General features: G+C 36.4%; 1 protein-coding gene across 2 annotated transcripts; it reads right to left on the bottom strand.

The window, feature by feature from the left end:
• Positions 1–2,115: 2,115 nt before the first annotated feature.
• Positions 2,116–19,507, bottom strand: glis3 (GLIS family zinc finger 3). Of its 2 annotated transcripts, none has more exons than XM_032568987.1 (10): positions 19,331–19,507; positions 16,932–17,419; positions 15,997–16,162; positions 14,767–15,910; positions 8,664–8,825; positions 8,446–8,556; positions 6,929–7,070; positions 6,764–6,836; positions 4,415–4,560; positions 2,116–2,955 (listed from the first exon to the last, which is right to left on the bottom strand). In XM_032568987.1, the coding sequence occupies exons 2-10, from the start codon at positions 17,308–17,310 to the stop codon at positions 2,834–2,836; spliced, it is 2,445 nt and encodes an 814-aa protein (XP_032424878.1). In that variant the 5' UTR covers positions 17,311–17,419; positions 19,331–19,507; the 3' UTR covers positions 2,116–2,833. The 2 variants fall into 2 exon arrangements, with proteins under 2 accessions (XP_032424878.1, XP_032424879.1); XM_032568988.1 differs by having other exon boundaries at positions 6,953–7,070.
• Between the last annotated feature and the right edge of the window lie 892 nt (positions 19,508–20,399).

Here is a 20,399-nt window from a genome sequence, read left to right as displayed (position 1 = left end):
TACTATAGCAATACTAAATAGATTTTTAGATCTGTTGTGAAGGAGGAAAGCTACTACTTTTACCAATTTTGTAATTTTATGCAGTCTCTCAAGTTAAAGATAATTTTCCTGATTGATAGCACTGTGGGTCCAGATTTTCACTTTGTCTGATTTTACTTTGCTCCAAAACTTGCATATTTTGTCCTTGAAAGAAAATATTCACCTCTATGATTTATTTGCCAATATATTCAGACTCTCTCAAAATATCTACAGTATATGCACATGTGGATGCTAAAAGTAAGACAATCTGGGCAAATTGCACAAGTGGGGCTAATTATTCATGAAAAACTTTTAAGCTGACAATAGCAACCAAACAAAGAAACATTGTTTAGCAGCTTTATACTGACTACAAAGCCCTACCAACCACCTGTGTCCACAGCATAAGACATTTTTATTTGATTAGCAGTTACTAAACAGATGCTTTTTGGAAAAGCTGTCGTTGTTGTTGCTAAGCAACTAGTGAAATCTATCTGAGGAATAACACTCTTGGTAAAAGATTTGAGTAAAACTGTTTGTCCTTTTAGTTTTAACTAAGTGGATGTGAAAACTGAGTCCAACTGGACCCATGCAGATGGATTTTCACATAAGAAAAATAGAGATGGTGGCAAAATATTTCAGATTTCTTAAAGGGTATCGTATTTTTGAGCCACGAAAACCTAGACATAATGAAACCAATAAACACAAATAAAACATTTTCAGCCTTTTTTTGTTTTAAATCAGATAAATAATTCTGAAACACACATTTATGAAATGAAACAAGCCTTTTGAGTTCTAACTGCTGAAACATGTTTGTTTCAGACAGTGATGTCCAAAGTGTCAAGATTAAGTCATTCATGGATTGTAAAAATAATTTAAAGAAACATTCAAAATACAAATAGAACTTTTAAATTTTGTCTGCCCATTACTAAACAAAATATTCAATATTTTAATACAAGTAACAAAGTAGTGTGAAAATAACTGTAAGTGCAAAACATGAAGAGGGTTTCACAAGTTTGCCTTTTTGAAAGAAGTACATACAGTTTACTGATTTTTTTGGGTCTATTGGTTTCTATTTTAGTCCAGAATTTTTTTTTCTTTGCTGAACAACAAGAGGAGGACATGGATCAACCTTTCTTCTAAAACATTTGCTATATTTAGGCAGGTTTGATGAAGAGACATGCCAGAATCTGCTTTTAAGAAGTCCCTAGATGTTTCTGGATCTATTTTCTATAAAATTTAAATGATTGCAAGTAACCTGGCTTATGAAAGATATATATTTTGCATTTAACCTAACATTCTTAAAGAAGAATTTAAACTATCTGCAAAAATCTTTCCGTATAAAATTAAAAAAAACCAATATCCATCATCTTCCGCATGCAAGCCAAATTTTTACTGTTCTTGAATTGCAGTCTGTGGACACACAGAATCAATTAAAGATGTGCAAATTGGTCCCGAGTTGTATCTTGAACATCCCTTGTTTCGGGGAAGAAACAACCAGAACCTGAGACACAACGGCATACCACAGCAGCCTTACCAAAGTAGATTGTGGATGCTGGTTATGAAGGAGAGAAGGTGTGACTATGCAGTTTGGGTGTTAGTGACCTTTTAAGAGCAAATACCATTTTGTGAAAAAACTTACTACAGACTTACAGAATGAGAGGCGTGACAGACTATGTCTTGAGAACAAAGTTTTTTGACAGCTGCATTAAGGGATTGCAGCTAAACGCTAATTCATACAACAACAACAAAGATGTGACCTATGACCTTCATATAAAGAGTAGAAACCCCTATTTGGAGAAGTGGGAGTATGCAGCAGAGTAAACAACACTGGTCAAAGCAGATATTTTAGAATCTACATTTGTGCTGATGCTATTTTAGTGTTTTCAATTACAGTTTATTTCACAAGGTGTCTTTCATGACGGTGTTTTACAGCCAGATCAGGCTTGCCACAGCAGGTTTTAAATCCCTCTTTCAGGTCCGGGTGTGTTAAATCTCCAAGCTACTGCACTCAAGACACTTCTTCTGACCTTCCTCTCCTCACTGAATAAAACAACATAAAAATGTCTATCAGTTAAAAAAGAAATTAGTCACAAGTAATTAGGTTAAAATCCCCATACAGAATTTATTAAAAACCACATATGAGAGTACAAATTATTTACTTCTCTTATCCAACACACCTGGGAAATCCTGTGGAACTTACAAGGAAATAATATGAATTTTGATCATTTGTTAAAATACAAACTGGAAACAAGAGACTATCACTACAATTAATTATTATAACAATGTACTTTCTCTCACCATGCGGGCATACAATGGAAGCGGAGAGGTCCAAAAATGTAAAGCATTATATAATGCTTTCATAAAGGGCCAAGAATGTTGTCAAGTTTAAATAATTTGCAGTAATAAAGCATTATAAGTCACTGGTGTGATCCCAAACAGTAATTTCCCTCATTATCTAAACACAGAAATGGTTACTGAACACTACTATATTCAAGCAACAAGTAATATGTATGACACTGCTGTCAAATAATAAAGGTTTTCTTGTTACTATAGTTACCAAGACAAGTTTCTAAGAAAAAACTGTAATAAATCATCTCTTGCATACTTTGCTTTGATTCAGTATTGACATTGTGCAAAATGCCACCTGAAAGTATTAAAGTGCCTTATGTTATATCCAAGAAGTGTAGGAAAGGATTAAGAAAACATGAAATTTCTGAAGGCTCATGTACGTTCTCCCATAGGCTCTTATTGTGAATCATTTGATTTAAATATAAAAGACTACAAAGCAGTGCAAACCCACGACGACTGAGTAGTATCACGCCTCTGTATAGATGCTGGGGACCTTGCTTGAGCTGTGGTCCACCATACAGAAGTAATCCCCGCCATGCAACTCTTGAGCAGCAGGGGCATCTTGAATATGAACATGGACGTCAAATCCTGCAGCAGATTGCAAACAGAAACACAGTGATCTATGTATGCAGAGTGAGAAAGAAGGACATCAAAAAGCAATAAAGTACTTGTCCTTGACTGCTTTCTACAATGTACTTTAAGCATTTCAAAGGCTATTTGTGAGGAAGTCCAGCCATGGTGATAACTGCAGCAAAGCCTGCTTCTATAAGCATTACCATAAATATGGGAACTGGAGGAATTTTTCTTCAGGGTGAAGGAAGAAATGTCACCTTTTTATTCATGCTGCTTTTAAACATCAAGCATTTGATCTCAGAGAACCTTGTCAGGATCTCTGTGGCTGTGGAGTCTGAGCAGGAACATGTTTTATTTAAAGGTGACATGCATTTGAAAGGTACTTGATTATGGCTGAAAAGAAATGGTATCAGCTGCTAATGCTTATTATAAAGACATTCCTCACAGCACAGCTGAAATGTGATTGACAAACTATGCAAACCTTTGTACAGTGCCTTACAAGTATTCAAAGTCACATCCACAAACTTCTATGCACATAGTTTAAATTTCATGTGACAGACCATCACCATATAGAGAATAATTGTAAAGCGGGAGGAAAATGATCCACAGTTTTCAAATTTTTTTCTTAGAAAAAAATCTGAAGTGTATCATATTTCAACTATATCTAGTCAGCACAGTTTTAATGCAATTAAAAACATAACCCCAAAGGTCGGAGTCGGAAAGTTTTGCTTTTTATTCCCAGAGTAAGATGCTGGCATTACCATGTTTCACTGTGGGGACAGTGTTTTAAAGGTGATGTGCATTGTTAATTTACAAAGTCATTTGTATGAAGGCCAGAAAGCCATTTTTTGTACAGCCGAAGCACCTTTTTTCACATACCCGCATATTTCCAATCATGTGACAAGAATAACAGGACTTTGTTTCTGCCACTTTTCCATAAAGGTCAGTTATGTACAGACCATGGTTTATAATGCAACGTCAAAATGTCCTATCATCTGAATTGTGGATCACTGCAGCTCCTCAAGAGGTATCACTGACCTCTTAGCAGCTTCTAAGATTAATCTCTGCTGTCAGTTTAAAATGGATGGTCATGGCTTTGAAAGTCTGCAGTTTTTCCATACTTTATGCAGCTTTATTCTTTACCTACCTGATGTGTTCTGTGATCTTCATGATGCTATTTGTTCACAAATGTTCTCTGAGTAAACTACAGAGGGCCTCATAGGTAAACTGTATTTATGAAATTATACACGTGGACAAATAAAGGTCACTTCAGCAGGCAACTGGTTGCACTCAATTATTTATTTAGTAGTATCAAAGTAAGTGGAACTAAACACAAATAATACAACATTTTTTGACATTATTGCGACAAAATGGGACAGGGGATGTGAATACTTTTGCAGGGCACTGTAAATAGGCTCTTTAGATATTATGAGTGTGTGTAGTGAATATTTTTTAAATTTCAGACTTGGAGTACCTGGGCTCTGATCCACCACATCAGGAGGCTGGCCAAGTTGCTTCAGATCACAGTTGTTCAGCAGCGTCGGTCCACTGGGAGGAAGAGGGTGGCAGGTGGAGGAGGAAGGCCCAGAGGAGTCCCTGGAGATCAGCTCATCAACAAACCTGAAGCATTTCAAGCTTTAGTAAATACTACTTCTTGTTGAGGATAAATATTTCTTACACACACAACTTTGAACATATTTCAAACCTATCCAGTTGGTCATTATTATAAGGAAACATTATCAAATACAATATTGTATGTAGAAACTTGGTTTGAAATTATCATGGTTTTATATATAGTACAACTGTATCAACTTCTGGAGAAACAGTACAGCTCTTAAGGTTAATATCAACATAAGCAAGGTACTTAAAGGGCCAAAAATGCCATACTTTTGTGAAGAAACATTATTTAATATTCAATATATGACGTAAAAGAAGTGCATGGAAAATAAATACAATAATCTGCCAATCAATTAATTATACAAATGGAAAATAATGTATTACAATTCCAAATTATAATTAAAATTGTGTGTTAAGTAATATATAATCATTTAATATTTTCTGTGTAATAGATCCATCATTAATTAATTTAAGCTGCCACCAAGCACAACAAATTACCCCAACATCTGATTGTTGCACAGCAACTTCACTGGCGACCATTCATCACTTTCAGTCACTTTGATTAGCTAGGCTGAAAGATAAAAAATAAATCATATCCTGGAACACTTGCATTTTGAATAATTTCATACATACCTTGTTATACATATTTAATATGTCAATGAATTGTTTCCACTTAATAGGTTATTCAAAATTAAGATGTATTTTCTGAACTTTTGTAGATAAACAGGTCTGTCTTTGGGTGTATTTTCAGATTTGCAAAGAGGAGCAAACTCCAGTCAGATCACATCTAATGCTTGCAAACAGCTGTGAGAATTTGTTTTAGTGCATTTGATAAACCGGTGGCACAAAATGTGACTGCTGCAAGATTTTCCCTACACAGTGTTCAAGAGATGATGTATTTCAAATGAAGAATCTCTCTGCTTTTTAGTGTCGAAATGCACTCTATGTGATACAAAGTCTTACTCCATTTCTTCACTTTACTGTTAGCAGGTTATCCTGGTAAATTAAAATGTACTGTACATATTTATCATTAAACATTAATGAAAAATCAGGCATTACTTTAAGAATAGCATGAACTATTATTTAAGATTGCTTAAAATGACACAGTAGCTGGTGATATGTTGGTATTAACTTTTCAAGGCTACATGCAAATTAGATGAATTTTAAGGTAAAGTTTTAGACAAAACACTGACCGAGAAACAAACACTATCAGATGAAAAAAAAAATCCAACAAAGATTTCTTCAACTGATTTAACAACTAAAGGAGTAATTACAGCCTTCACTCGTTGGAGCATAGATGGCATTTTCTAGATTTTATGATTCACTCATGGAATTCCCCGGCAGCTCTTGGTGGTGGCTATAGCATCCATTGATGCGAGCGGTTGAGACCAATGAGGCAAGGCGAGGCCTGTTCTCACAAGCTGATTGTCTGCTCGGACGTCCCACAGGGAAAGCTTTGGCCCACCGCTGGCCTGAGAACAATCCAAACCATTGAGGAGCCGTAAGCATCTGGCTTCTCACGAGGACAAAAAATCCTTCATTAGGTTCTTTGAAGAGAAGAGTGACTGAAGAGGCATTTTACCCAGGTTGAAAAGTGAATAATGTTTGTGGCCATTGAATGTGAAAAGCTTTTTCTTGGCGCATCCATTACACATACTTGCAGAAAGCAAAAGCACAAACAATAATTTAATCGTTGGGTGGCGGTTCCTGCTCTTGATGTTTTATTGCTGTTGTCTTTTACTCTCAGTTAGACTCTTAATTAATTAGTTACGTGAATCATGTAGATGGTAGTTTGTTGTAACACATACATGTTTTGTATGTCTATTTAAAACAAGTTGAACTTGAACATGAGACCTTGTGTCTCAATACGATTAACATGCATCAAGGTGAGATGAAATAAAAAAATAACGAAATCCTTTTTGTTTAATGCAAGAACAAGTAAGTGGATTTTTGCAAAAACTGATTATTTTAATCATGTATTTGGAGCCTTGATACCATGACAACCATTGTTCGAGTGGTTTACTCCCTCTTAATGAAAATGTAGCAAGGTATTTTGCTAACTTCTTATCATAAAAGCAAGAATTAGCTTTGATATGCGTATCTGACAGATTTAAGGTTTAACTGAGAGACTTACCACTACTTTCAGAAATGACTGAAAAGTATTGAATATAATGATAAAAATACTGTAACTATAATTGTTAATTACCTGTAGTTATCTGGTATGGAGAACATCTGATCCAAGTGGGGACTGTGATAAGAATCCTGTCCTTGTGTTGCACCTGAGGAACAGGAATTACAGACACCTCAGGTCTGTGATTTTCCCCCCCTCCTATTAAATGCATTTATGCAAACATCCACAACTTTGACGTACAGCAGTATGTCTCATGAGACGCACCAAGAGCTGGGTTCAAGCTGTTGTCTAGCCTTGCTGGCGGGGAAATGTCAGGATGTAGAGGGTGAATGGTCAAACAGTCAGCCAGTGTGTCTTGGGCTGCATCAGTGGAAGATTTCATCTACAGAAACGACACAAAAAGCTAAACATAAACAAATATGGACAGCAGAGACACTTAGCGAAAGTTCACAATATCACTATTGTTCTATTTGCGTTCTAATGTTACATATATCATTTACAATTTTCTACTACTTCTGTAAACAATACTGCTGATAACAGTCATTAAAAGGGTCCAAGCCCCCTCCTGTAAGATTATCTGCCACTCAGCTGTCTGCATTGGCAAAATCATTCCAGCTGCTGAAATGTAGTAGGTAAGGTAATCACATCTCTTTATTAAGAGTCACAGACATACCATACCACAAATATGAGGAAATGTTCAAAGTTATTGAAGACACCTAAGAAAGTCCTTAAATGTTACTTGCTACATAAGTTTTCTATTGTCTACCAGAAGATGTTTTGCTCTGAAAATCCATTTATAGCATATTAATTTTTACATGATTTAATTACTAATTAATAAAAAATGTGTTCATCAGATGTAGCATGAATCCAGAGGCATAAGTTTAGGACAATCTAAAAAGCATTCACAAAGATTCACACTTTTGTGATAAACATACAACTTTCCATAGAACTGTAACTCTTAGAACATGTTTATTTTTTACTCAATGCTTTCAGCAAATACTAAAGTTATTTTTACAGAAGACAATAAAAAATTTCATATCACAGATTTTATTTTAAAACATCTATGAAATCAGCTAACTTATATTTAAACTAACAGAAAAATGTATCTCTGCAAATCCTCATGGTTTTTGTTAGTATCTTTGATGACACACACCTCAAAATTAAAAACCTTTTCTCACTAACATGCAAAAATCCTAATAGCAAAATTGCACTACTGTAAAGTGCAACTCTTAATGGAGTGGCTCTCAGTGGAAAAAACACTAAGACAAACAACATTACTCAGTAATTTTGTGAGACCCTTTTCTGCCTCTGTTAACCTAAGTGTGCATAAATTCACAAACTTGGCTGCAAGTCATTTCCATCTAACCGCATGCACACCTTTAATTAAAGATAATGATCATCTGTGTATACAGTTAAGTTGCAGAGCTAAGTGAGTGGGATGAAAAGCCTGTCACAGAGCTAATTAGGATGAAGGAAAGCACAATGAAATGAAATGTGTCACGTGCTGTATGTAAGAGAGGTTTATTTCATATCCACAGCTGTCATGTTACCAAAGTGGAACCCATTTCTAAAGCTTAGCGTCAGACAGCAAATTCCTGAGATCCTTTACAAAAACAGCCCAAGGATTTTCATTCAATGATCACAGCATTTGAATTCCCTGTCCTTCTACTGCATATATGATCCCTTAGGTGTAGCAGAAAAAAACAGTATGTATGATGATCTGCTTTATTCTGCTATGCTAGCATTGGGGTACTCACCTTCTTCCGTAATTGCCGCTCTTTGGTAGAATGAGACTTCATATGTTTCCTCAATGAACTGGGGTCAGTGTAGCGCTTTGCACAGCCAGGTACCTGGCAGGCATATGGTTTCTGCACAACCACAGACACATAAACCCAGACGGTGAACACATAGTGATCCAAAGAATCAAAATAACATCTCTAATTATATCATGCGATTGTGATGAGGCACCACTGACCGTGTCCAGGTGTGTTCGCTGGTGTTTAGCTCTATCGCTTGAGTTGCTGAAAGCCTTGTGACACCCTGGGTGCTGACACATATAGGGTTTCTCCCCTGTGTGGCTGCGCAGGTGAATCTTCAGGTTTTCAAGTCTAGAAAAAGCCTTGTTGCAGCCTTCAAACTGTGACAGTATAAACATAAAATGTGGTTAAAATTACTCCTGCTTATAGACGAGCAGCTTGTACAAAGAAAAAATTTGAAACTAGTTTCATTAAAATGAATAGTGTTATTATAAAATGAGGCCATAATAGTAAAATGCAAAGTTTACGAAAAATGTCACTTATGGTTCCTTGCACAAGGATTGCTAACACCCTTTGTTTCATCAGATTAGAACCACAAACAACATATTTTGTTAGAAGTTCATGTGAGTGAAATGGATGTGCAACCTGCGGCTCTGAAACTACAGGGTTGCTCTGTCTTTTATGAAAATCAGTAGAAGTTTTCCATGAAGTGGAAAATGTCTACGCTAATGTTCTATAGGATTTGATTTTGTTGTCTTTCTATGTTGCTGTTCTGAATAATTAATCAGAATTTCAATTTTCACTTTCATTTTTGTTTTTTTTTCAGGTTTTTTCAGGAAAAGACTAATTTGACCTTGTTTTACAAGAGAAATACTTTTTTCCTTGTAAAAAATTAAATGTTTTCCCCAGTTTTAAATTAAAAAAATAATTACTTTTATTTTGGTTTCACAATGAAACTATGTTTTTACAGTATACTTGTGAAAATAAGTCCAAATAAGAAGGTTCTGTAGCTCTAGACATATTGTACATTGCCTGTACAAGGACAAAATGACTTTTTGGACTAAACAAAGTTACCAAAATCTATGAAAGACCAACACAAATAGTCCATAAATGAGATGTGAAGGGATACAAAATCAACCCATTTTAAACGGATACCCCCAAACACAACTTAGTTAAATTAATCTCAGTACAAATGCAGTTATTATGTGAAACCCTCAGAGGTTAAATAACACAATACTTAACAAGGCATAGTAGTTTTAGGGGACAACTGCACCATTTTTGCCACACATGTACAGCTAAACCCCACATTTTTAATCCTTTCTGACATGATCTGTTTTCAAATTATTTGTTTTTCTGACTAGACGTAGTGATAGGTTTTTGTAGTGGCTAACCCAGCAAAAATCCAAATCAGTTTAGAAGCATGGATAATTTAAGGCTTTATTGTTTGTTTTTACAGTGAATGGTTTCAGCTCAATGTTTCAATATTGTTAATTGGCGAATTTACTTACAAAGAGCTTATTTTAGTGTTTACATTTTACCAAAATCAATCTGACCCAAACTTTTCACGTTTGCAGTGTGACCAGCAGGGGTCAGTGTTTAAACATGCATAGTTGTATTTTGTTATTAACCACACATCTTGCATCAACTTGACAGCATCTGGCAGCTATGAATTATGAATAAATAAACAGCAACGTTTAGTAAGCTAATACATATAAATTTTTACTGTAAGACTGATAAGTAATTTAATGAATGACAGCACCATAGAGAAGGTCTTATGTGGGTAGATAGTGTCTGGCGTTTGAGGAAAATATTAATACCAAGTCTAATTCCAGGGAACATAAGTGGTTACCTCATCATGTGACCAATGACTTCATCCCTAAAACATCCAAATCATGCAAAGCCTTTTCTCCTAAGTCCAGAATTATGTTGCTCTCTTCCTGGGGGGTCAGAAGGGGTGGTTTGTGACGGGAATCTTGGTTTTTTTTTGTCCTAACGAAGCCTCATGATCAAGGAGCATAGACCATGTCTGATATTGTTATTCTTTCTCCAGGACTGGATTCCTCACATTCTTATATCTCTTGGTCATAGTTGCCAGAAATAAATGAACTTTTGTTCCCTCAGAATGAGAAATTCTTGCCGTTCTTTCCTAACACAACAGTGATTTTTGACTGAAAAATAAAAAAATAAAGAAATCAAACAAGCCAATCTTGTTTTTGCAATCGATTGCAAAAACAGATTTTCATTCAATTCCAGGAAAGGTATTTACATGGTCCAATCATAAGGTTTGTAAAAAGACTTGGGAAGAATTCCAAACATTTGATGGAAGTGGAAATTAATTTGGAAACATGAAACAGAAAAGAGAGAAAATATGTAAAACATTTCATACATCTCTTATTTAGGAGAGAAATCTTGGTTCATGCCATCTATTTCTGATAGCACTATAAAGGCCTTGCACTGAAGGCCAAATTAGGGCAAGAAAACAACAACAGGAAAAAGACACCTGCCTGAAGCAAACAAAGATAAATAGCATCTAAACACCAAACTGGACTGAACTAACTTTAAACTTAGATCCTGGCAGAACTCCAGCCAAGTCCAGAGGTAAGTAGCTGTGTTACTCCCTCTCCGCTTCTCTGTGTCACAAAGCTCTCCCGAAGAGGGCTTTTTACTGTGCCACAAGGGATGTTTAGGATTGAAAAGAAAGCAGTGTGGCTTCTCAGTCTCACAGCCAACTTCTGACAGATCCTGGCAGGTACTCACGCCCCAGCTGAACAATGACAGCTGCAGTCTGTGCCAGCAGACTCTGTCTGGTGCCCGGTTCAGCTCTGAGGTCACTTCACTATTCTACACCCTGTTATGCCAAATTTTTTGTGCCTTTTTTTTAATCTTTCTTTTTGTGAAACTCTTTAAACTACACATACTTTCTAGGTATTAGGTAATCCTAGAAACTTCAAATATCTTTTAAAAATTCTCAAGATAAAATTGGAAGGCCTCTGGGGATTTCATCATCTGAAACACTGACCCACAGGCAGGGTGAAACAGAAAAGATGCTAACAGTTACTGAACAAAAACGCATCAAGGGGCTTGTCATCAAAGCAGCGTTTCCGAGGCAATATCAATGATCGCATAGACGGTATTCTTGGATCTGCTGTTTCTCAGAGCTTGTCAATGTCAATTTATTTGCAAAGCACATTTAAAACCTCACTGGGTGGAGAATAAAATGAGAAAAAAGGAAAGATTAAATGTAAATTGAAACACAACAAAAAACATTAGGGGCAAATTAATCATTGGAAGCTTTCTGTGAGGTATTAGCTCACACACTGTGAAAGCACAAAGTCTTACAAAGTATTTTTAGTCTAGTTTCTAGTGCAAATATCTTAGTAAACTTGAAATAAGACAAAACTAACTCGATAAATTTTTCAGTAAGATACAGAGACTTGTTTTAAGTCATCACACTTACAAGAAGATATTATTTCCATAAGTGAAAACAATATCTTCACTTATATTATATTATATTATATTATATTATATTATATTATAAGTACTAAAAAAGCACTAGTACCACTGTACCGGTACAGTGGTACTAGTGCTTTTTTAAATATATTTACAAGTTGTCTAAAATTCACATTTACCCTCACAGTATACCTGTAAAACTATTGTTGCTTAGGTTACCTAAAACAAACAGGTAACGGTTGTATTTTTAAAAAGAAACTGTTTAATAATTGTTGACCAGATTGTGGGATAACAGTACAAGTCTGAGCCTGCCCCATATGTCCACTGTGAAACAAGAGCTACTTCAATGTTGTGATGTTGGCACAATGTGCCTTATATGCTATACTACAGCTTCTATAGCTGCCATCTATTAAAGAAAAATTACATATTTCTACATTTTAAAATAATTTATCTTCTTAAAATAAATTTTACTCATAGGGAAAAATGTCTAAGCAAATTACTTCAAAATGTTTTAAAAAAGCAAATGACTGTGGGTAGCCTGCGTAAAGCTTTTCTTTTCCTGATTAGGTGTTTTCTGGAGAAACAACTACAGGTTCAAATTCTCCTTTTGGCAATAAGCTGCAGCCATAAATGTTTCATCACCGAATGATTAAAGGGAGCCATCCAACAACGGCAGCCTCCATGGCAACAGAGCCAGTTTCAACTAATAAGTGAGTATTTTGGAGCAGAAGGTCGACTGCAGGTATGCATGATGTTAATTTTTAACTTGTTAAAAGCATCAATGTACTAAACCATGTTCAGCCCATGACTTGTTAATTACTCATCCAAGTCAGAAGTGGGAGTGAGGAAAAGACAACACAATCAAGGTGTATATGTGTCTAAGAAATAAATTGGTTACGCTACTGTGCGTGTCAACAACCTTTATGATGCAAAGAGCCATTTTTACGCAGATAAAATTTGTCCAGAGATGCAAAACCTGCATGAATCCTTAGGCAAGGCAACACAGATTTATTGACTTAGAACTGTGCTTACACAAATCAGTCCAGTACTTTATGTCCTTTAAAAAAATTAAGGAAAAACATTTTATGTATTGTTAAGACTGTTTGAAAAATAATGTTACACTAATACCACAACAATATTTCCAGTTCTAATTTAAAGGTACAAGACGACAAAGGACAAAGGAAGGAAGAACATAACATCATGCATGGTTCCATTTTTTCGGTTTTGTTTCTCATGTCTTGTTCTATTATTTACAGTAATTAAGATGTAATTAAATGCATTAATTGTTGTGCTTAATTGAAAGGGATCTGTTAAATGCAAGCATGCTTTCTAAACTTTAGAAATGAAAATATTTTCTCTGTTTAATTTTTTTGCTGCCAGTGTGAGTATGGTTTCAAGCTTGTGGCATAAAATGAAAATATAAACTTTTAATTTCCACATTTTAAAAACAACATTTGTATGCATTTTTTAAACTAATTTAATTTAGGAGTAGTGCTGACAACGCTCTGACATAAAACAATGTTATCAAAGATTTATACTCAGACTGCACTTTATATTACATATTAAAAGTAACATATGTCGTGGTATTATTGGATCTCAGTGTTGTGCTTAGCAAAGCTGATCATAACATACTGATTAATAGACTGGAAAAGTGGGTCATAAGTCTAAGTGCAGAACAATCACATCTGGGGATCCTCAAGTCTCTATTCTTAAACTAAATGTGTCAGCATCTACTGCACATGCTCCCCTAGTTTAGATTATTTACAGATTACATAAAGATGATGCCAATAACACAGGGACTGTTAGAGATTCAGACTCAAATTAAATAGCAGGAAAGATCTGTTGCCCTCAAATCTATATTTCAGATTTGAGGGTTTCCTGCTAAAATAGGATGCAGAAAAACAGCTAACATATTTTTTTCTTCAGTTACTACAAGTATTGCAATTGTCTTTTCAAGTTTTTAAAAGTAATTAGACAGCTACAGTTCGTCCAGAACCCAAAACTTGGAGAAACCAAACAATCCAATGTTGGATTTATGTTTCTGGTATGCGTCATTGAAGCTATCAGATAGCTGTGAAGCGCTTTACAGTCACCATGACTTTATTTCATTTTGTATTTACATTTCACGTTATTATTTTTTAATAATGTAAACTTTGCCTTTACCATTTTATGTTTAGTTTTTTTTGTATTTTAATACAACTTTTGAAACACTTTTTTTTTCCTGTAGAAAACTTTTAATTACCTTGTGCATCGATAGTGCAATGTAAAAAAAATAAAAAACTTGCTTTGCCTTATCTCCCCATCTAAAACATTTTAAAATAAACTATCTCTGTTGCCAAAGGGGCATCACCTTCCCAGGACAGCAGCCAAGCTTTTCTGGCTCAGTCCTGGCAAACCCTTTGGATGCAGACAACCACAATAGCTTGCAGAGGCCCAGTGGGTATTGCCAGAGCTGCAGTGCAAGGCCTCTTTTGTGCTTATTTAATAACTATATAATTAAGTTAACTCCCATGCCAATTATCACAGAGCTCTGCTAATTGCCCCGTGGCTTAAGTAAGAATCAGACTGGCCATATTTTAAATGAAGACCTTTCCCAAATGTCATTTCATATGAGGGTAGTCACCCTAGTAACGATTTTTTGGCAGTTTTCAAATAGAAACTGTAGCGTTAATTTGCTCATAGTGAAGTGAATTTAGCGAGGTCCGCCATTTATCATGCTTCTGTGTTGTCGGCATTCAGTTATGTCATCTCACAGAGGAGCAAAACCTTTTCAACTGATTGAGTGTTTTCAGACAACAATCAGAAACAAGGAGAATGCAGGATTGATTTCAGCAGAATGCAAGATGCAAGAGAAATATATGTAAGGTATACCGAGCATTTGTTGGGTTTCTCTCCGGAGTGGACCCTCATGTGGATAAGAAGCTTGTATCTGGCATTGAATGGCTTAAAGTTTCGTGGACAGCCAACCCAATAGCAGGTGAAGTCCTCTGCCTTTTGCTGGTCCACATGCAGCTTCTCTATGTGCCTTACCAGCTCCTCCTTTTGGTCGTAAACTGCAGTGCAATCCAGCCACCTGCAGCAGTGGGTGCCGCAGTCCTCTGCCTCCCCTTCCTCCTCCTCCAGCATGGGAATCTGTGGTAAAAAGGTAACTCCGTGCCTGTGTGGAAACATGGGAGCTTGTATGGCAGTGTTCTGAGACTGGGCCTTCATTTTGCAGTGGTATCTGGAAGGGTTTATGTGATGATGTGAGTGGTAAGGGGGAGGAGGCCCATGTGGAACAGTGGCTTCTTGGACCCTTGTCAACGACGCTGGCTCTGGCTGCAACGGTGGTAGAATGCAGTTAGACATTTGGCTACAACTCTCTGAAGTCTTTTCCAGGAACCCTTCTTCATGTGAAAGGCACTGAGGCCCCACCATCATGTTAGCCATCTGGTTCTCCAGGCCCCCTCCCTCATCAAGCACCTGAATACGGCCAGACTCTGATAGCAGGGTTACTGTTTGTGTAGGGCCTGGCATGCTGCACAGATGGTTGTAGGGTATGCAGCGACCTTTCACCCCTAAAAAATGACCATATCCGTCAGAGTGAACAGGAGAGAGGGTGAGATGGGACGACGGAGAGCTGAGAGAACCATTGATGTAAGCCACAAGCGATGTGGGCGAGGTCCGTATAATGCTGTTAAAATCAATCCCCATGACATCTGACAATGGTGACGTGGAAAGCGCTCTCTTCTTCGCATGAGATTGTCTCGGGCTTCCAGCCTCAGCTGCAAAAAGATACGAGGGCAGGGAGGCAGAGGTGCTTGTTTCTCCTGACGCGGTGGTGCCAGACATGGCTGTGCCGGGGGAGAGGCTGAGTTGTTCACTGCCCTCACCGGCTTGGGCACAGTTCTGAGGTAGTCCCACGGGGGGAAGCACACGGTAACCATATGCCCAGTCGTGTTTGCTACTAAACACAGACTGGGTTTCAAACAGGCTGAGGGTGGTGGACGCCAGGGATTCTCTGGAAAATAAGGACCTGAAAAAGATTCCTGTTTGCTTTAGAAATAATATCAAATCTTGTGAGGGCCTCATACAATGACATATCTCTGAGATATTGCTCACCTGGCATCGTTGTGAGAAAATGGCACACTGTGAGAGGACGGAGGCCGAAGTCTTGCAGGAAATGTTGGCACTGAGAAAGCACTTATAGGGCTACTGGTCACTGTTAGATTAACACCCGCTGCCGGACCAGAGGCATCAAAAGTGGATCCAGACACTGCAAAATCAGCTGGAGACAATCCAGAACTTTAAAAAATAACCTGGGTTATACTGCACTAGAGCATATACAGTAAGTTATGGGGACAAATTAGAAAACCAAACTCAAAAGCACTTAGCCATCAACAGATCTTAACTGCGCAGCTATGAGCTATGAAACAACTGTGAACCACACTGGAAATTATAGGTCTTTAGTGTTCTTTGAGTAGCATGCATTGGATTTAGTCTATTTTATTCTAATACCCCTAAATACAGAGAGCACACAGATCAGCGATGAAACTGCAAAGACACTTTGAAAAACTTTGAAAAAGACATGGTCATTATTCTAAAGTAGATCATTGTTCCTAAAGTAGATCATTGTTCCAAAAAGACCCCTTATACTGTAACTCCAGAGTAGCTGTAGAGATGCTCAGTTCAGGTGGATGACAGGTCTAAGTTGAGTAAAAGAAATTACTCTATTTAGATGAGAACATTGAACTTTTAGTGCTCTGTAAAAAAAACATACGGGTGATGGAAAACAAATACACCACATCACCCTGAAACAGAGCACAGACATGGAACGTGTCCAGTGTTAGCAGGAATATGTTATTTATTCAAATAAAAACACATAAAACCTCAATAAGATACAGGGTAAGAAAATATAAGAAGTTTAATGAGTTTGAATACTTTCGTAAGGCACTGAAAAGCTTTAAAATGCTGTTTTAGAAAATAAAGTAACACCTAGATTTTACTCACACAAGCATTTTTGCAAGACATTTTCATCCTTTAAGTTTTGTTTTTACCTTTGACACTGTAGATAGAAGAGTTTAGGAGTTTTGCATTCCTGGCAGTTGTCTTAGCTGAGTTCTGAAGTGGAAAAGAGGGTATTTGCTCTGGGTTCCTGGGTGGCACCGTTAAATGTTTCCCATTGGTCAACACTTTTCTGCGGAGGCTCAGGTTAGGGAGGACAACATGGCCTTCATTTTGGTTTCCAAAAGTTAAAGAATGGATGCTTCTGCTTTTTGCTTTCTCTGTTCTGCCTGTGGACGACCTAAGTCCTGCTTGTTGAGGTGAAGAAGACACAGGTATCCCGATGGTCTGGGACTGGTGGCCTCTGATTGTATTCAGTGATGGAGGAATGCTGCAGGGAGACACCAGGAGCTGGCAACCTTTTCCACTCATGGCTCAGGCAGATTCTGCAAAGGATCTGTGCTCATGAAGAACTCTTATTCCCACAACTGTGTCTTGTGAAGCTGGTTTTATATCAAAGATGGGTGTCCAACGGCAATGCCTTCAAATACAAAAAAATTTAAGAAATAATTTCAAAAAGGATGGATAAATAAAACATTGAGTATACACAGTAAATCCTTTCAGTATGTAAATAAAAATAAGAAATGTTCATAGTCTTAAAAAGTCTTGAAAATGATGCAATTAGTTTTAATCACTTTCCAAATCTGGATGCATATGGAGAAATCAAACTGAACTGAATACAGAGAAAAACTTTTGCTTTTTAAACTTAAATTTTTGTCTAAAAGATAAGAAGTTGAATGTAAAAAAATATATGAATCTTTTTACTCTATTTACATTTAAATGTTTGACTTTTGTTTTTAGTTTGTCATATCACAATTTTTAGGCAGGCTCGTTGATCGCTTTGGCTTTTTGAATTACTAACTCATAAACACTATATTCTGTATTGAAATTGGAGCCGTTATTTTGTTGTATCCTTAAGATTTTAAACCAACTCAGTGTTGTAATCTTTGGGACTTTTTTGTCTCATTTTGGAATTTGTCCCTCTTTAATTTTCTTATTCTGCTCAATCAATTCTTCTGTTATTGTTCTGTTATATTAAATTTCTGCTCTGAGTTGCAGTTTTTGGTTTTGGTTATTTTGCGTTGATCCGAGTTTCTGGTTTATTTTAGAACTGCTCCATAAACTCTGTGTATTCAGTTTTGGTTTCCCAGTGCTTCTGTTTCTAAATGTCTCATTTTCGTTTGAACTTGGATTAATACTTTTATTAAACCTGTTGGGTTTCTGCATTGCACTGTGTTCTAGTTTCAATGATTTTGCTTCCCTGTGTGTTCCATCTGCCACTTCTCCTTCTTCTAGGTTCAACATCAGCTACTTGCCTTCCCACACAGTTGCACCCTGTTTATAATCAACCACCTGCTCCCGGATTAGTAATCACACTTTGTGGTTACTCTAGGTTTCCAGCATGTTCTTGGAGTTTCATAATTGGAATTTCTGTCCTGTTGTAATTTGCTTTTTGATTCTGCTTCCTCAAAAAACAACAAACAATACACTTGAACAAAGTTTGATGCCTTTGCACTGGCACCTTTTCATTTTAGAATTTGTTCTCATTCTAATTCAATGTTTCTCAGTTCTGGTCTTCAATGCACACTGTCCAGTATATTTGGATGTTTCCCTGATTTAAGACATCTGATTCAGATGATTGCAGTTCAACAAAAGCCTATTAATCACCTATCAATTGAAATTATATGAGCTTGAAGTAGGGAAACATTTGACACATGTAGGGCAGTGTGTCTTTTTGGACCAGGGTTGGGAAACACTGCCCTAACAAACCCTAATATCAGCCTTTTACTCAAGCTCATTTCTCCATGACAGAATTATTAAAGACATATTCCAACTCAAAAAGTCCTTGTCAAAGTCTGTTCTTAGCTCCAGGGTCCAAATATAACAGGATCACTTTTTCCAGACTTCTATACCTTGACTTTGGAAAAAAGGTTCCTTTTGTTTATGTTGTCTTGAGAGTGTTTACTCATTTTTAAAAAATGGATGAAGGCAATATTTTTACTTTATAACTCTTGAAATATTTGCATGATTGTCTGTTGGGTTTAATAAGTTCTTTTTTTAAAATTTAAAAATAAAAAAAACATGTTTTAAATGTTATGCTGTGATGTTATTGTGATTTTGCCTGTGAAAGAAGCTATATCATTCACTTTAATTACCAAATTCAGATTCGAAGAGGGGGCGCATAATAAAGTCCGGCTGCCTGAAAAGCAACATAAAAACAGCTATGAACCGATTTAGAAAATGGAGTCCTAAATGGTAATGTTGACTTGGAACATTTGTGAGAACTCACACGCAAGTTAATTGTACGTTTTGTAGCCTGATACATATTTTCTACAAAACTATTATAAAAATAGACTATTTATCACCGCGTCATTGTGACGCATCAACTTACCTGCAATGAACGGTCACTGTTCCCCAAACTGACCGTTCAGTCCTCCTAGTTGTTCACTTTATTCTCATTTCTGGTGTTTCTTGTCGAGTTTTTGATAAGTGAGAAAAAAGTTGAGCCGGTTAGAAATCCCTCCGCAGCTTCCCCGCGATCTTTCCCCCCTGTTTCCAGGAACAACTTCTTCTTCTTTTTTTTTTTTGCTTTCTTGCGTCCCGATTATACTTTTGCCCTTGGCGCGGCTGTATGTGCACTACGTCATCTCAAGTGCACTTCAAGAGTAAATCATTAAGTTGCTTTTTTTTTTTTTTTTTAGTTTAGTTAGTGTGTATGACAGAGCTCCTCATCCTAAACGCAAACTGCAGATTTATTTACAACTCTGATGCACCTTGAAATTAATATATATGTTTTATACTTTGTGAAACTTCCAGATCAGAATTTATAAAGTTTTTATCTAAAATCCTTTACTGTTATACATAAATAAAGCTAATTAGGGGGAACATTTTCACCTTTCACCACAAACTACGTTTTTTACCATGTCCTGCTACAAAATTTGCTGTAAACTGGTGCTAGATACATACCTCACTTAAACTGAATATAATGTTATAGGGATTCAATTTGTAGACCAGGGATAAGTTCCTGTAACTTCTTCTACTCAAAGAGCAATTTTTTGCCTTTGCTCTTAATAACTAAAATTTGTCCGTAGCCTGAAAATTGACATGACTCTTCAAAAAAAGATGACTCAGGTATGAAGTTTGCAAACTATAAAACATTTGCTCTCGTCATAACCGAAAGAAACACAAATATTATTTTATATCTTAAGTTTAAAAGCAAAGAAAATTGCCAATATGTTGAAACGATATGTTTGAAGATGGCTTCAGCATCATTTATTCATTAAGATTAAAGTAAATAAAATATGCAACACAGTGGCTTAAAAAAGTATTTTCGTCTTTAAAGTTTTCCTCTGCTTCTTTTTTGTTTCGAACCATCAAACTAATTTTAATATCACAGATAACTGGGTAAAATAGTAATAAAAAAATGTTAAATAAGAGTTTTATTTAAGAGGGGGAAAAGC

The sequence above is a fragment of the Xiphophorus hellerii genome, chromosome 8, assembly GCF_003331165.1.
Source record: "Xiphophorus hellerii strain 12219 chromosome 8, Xiphophorus_hellerii-4.1, whole genome shotgun sequence".
Lineage (NCBI taxonomy): Eukaryota > Metazoa > Chordata > Actinopteri > Cyprinodontiformes > Poeciliidae > Xiphophorus > Xiphophorus hellerii.
Note: the sequence above shows the minus strand (reverse complement) of the source record. Positions and strands in the feature narration are given on the sequence as shown.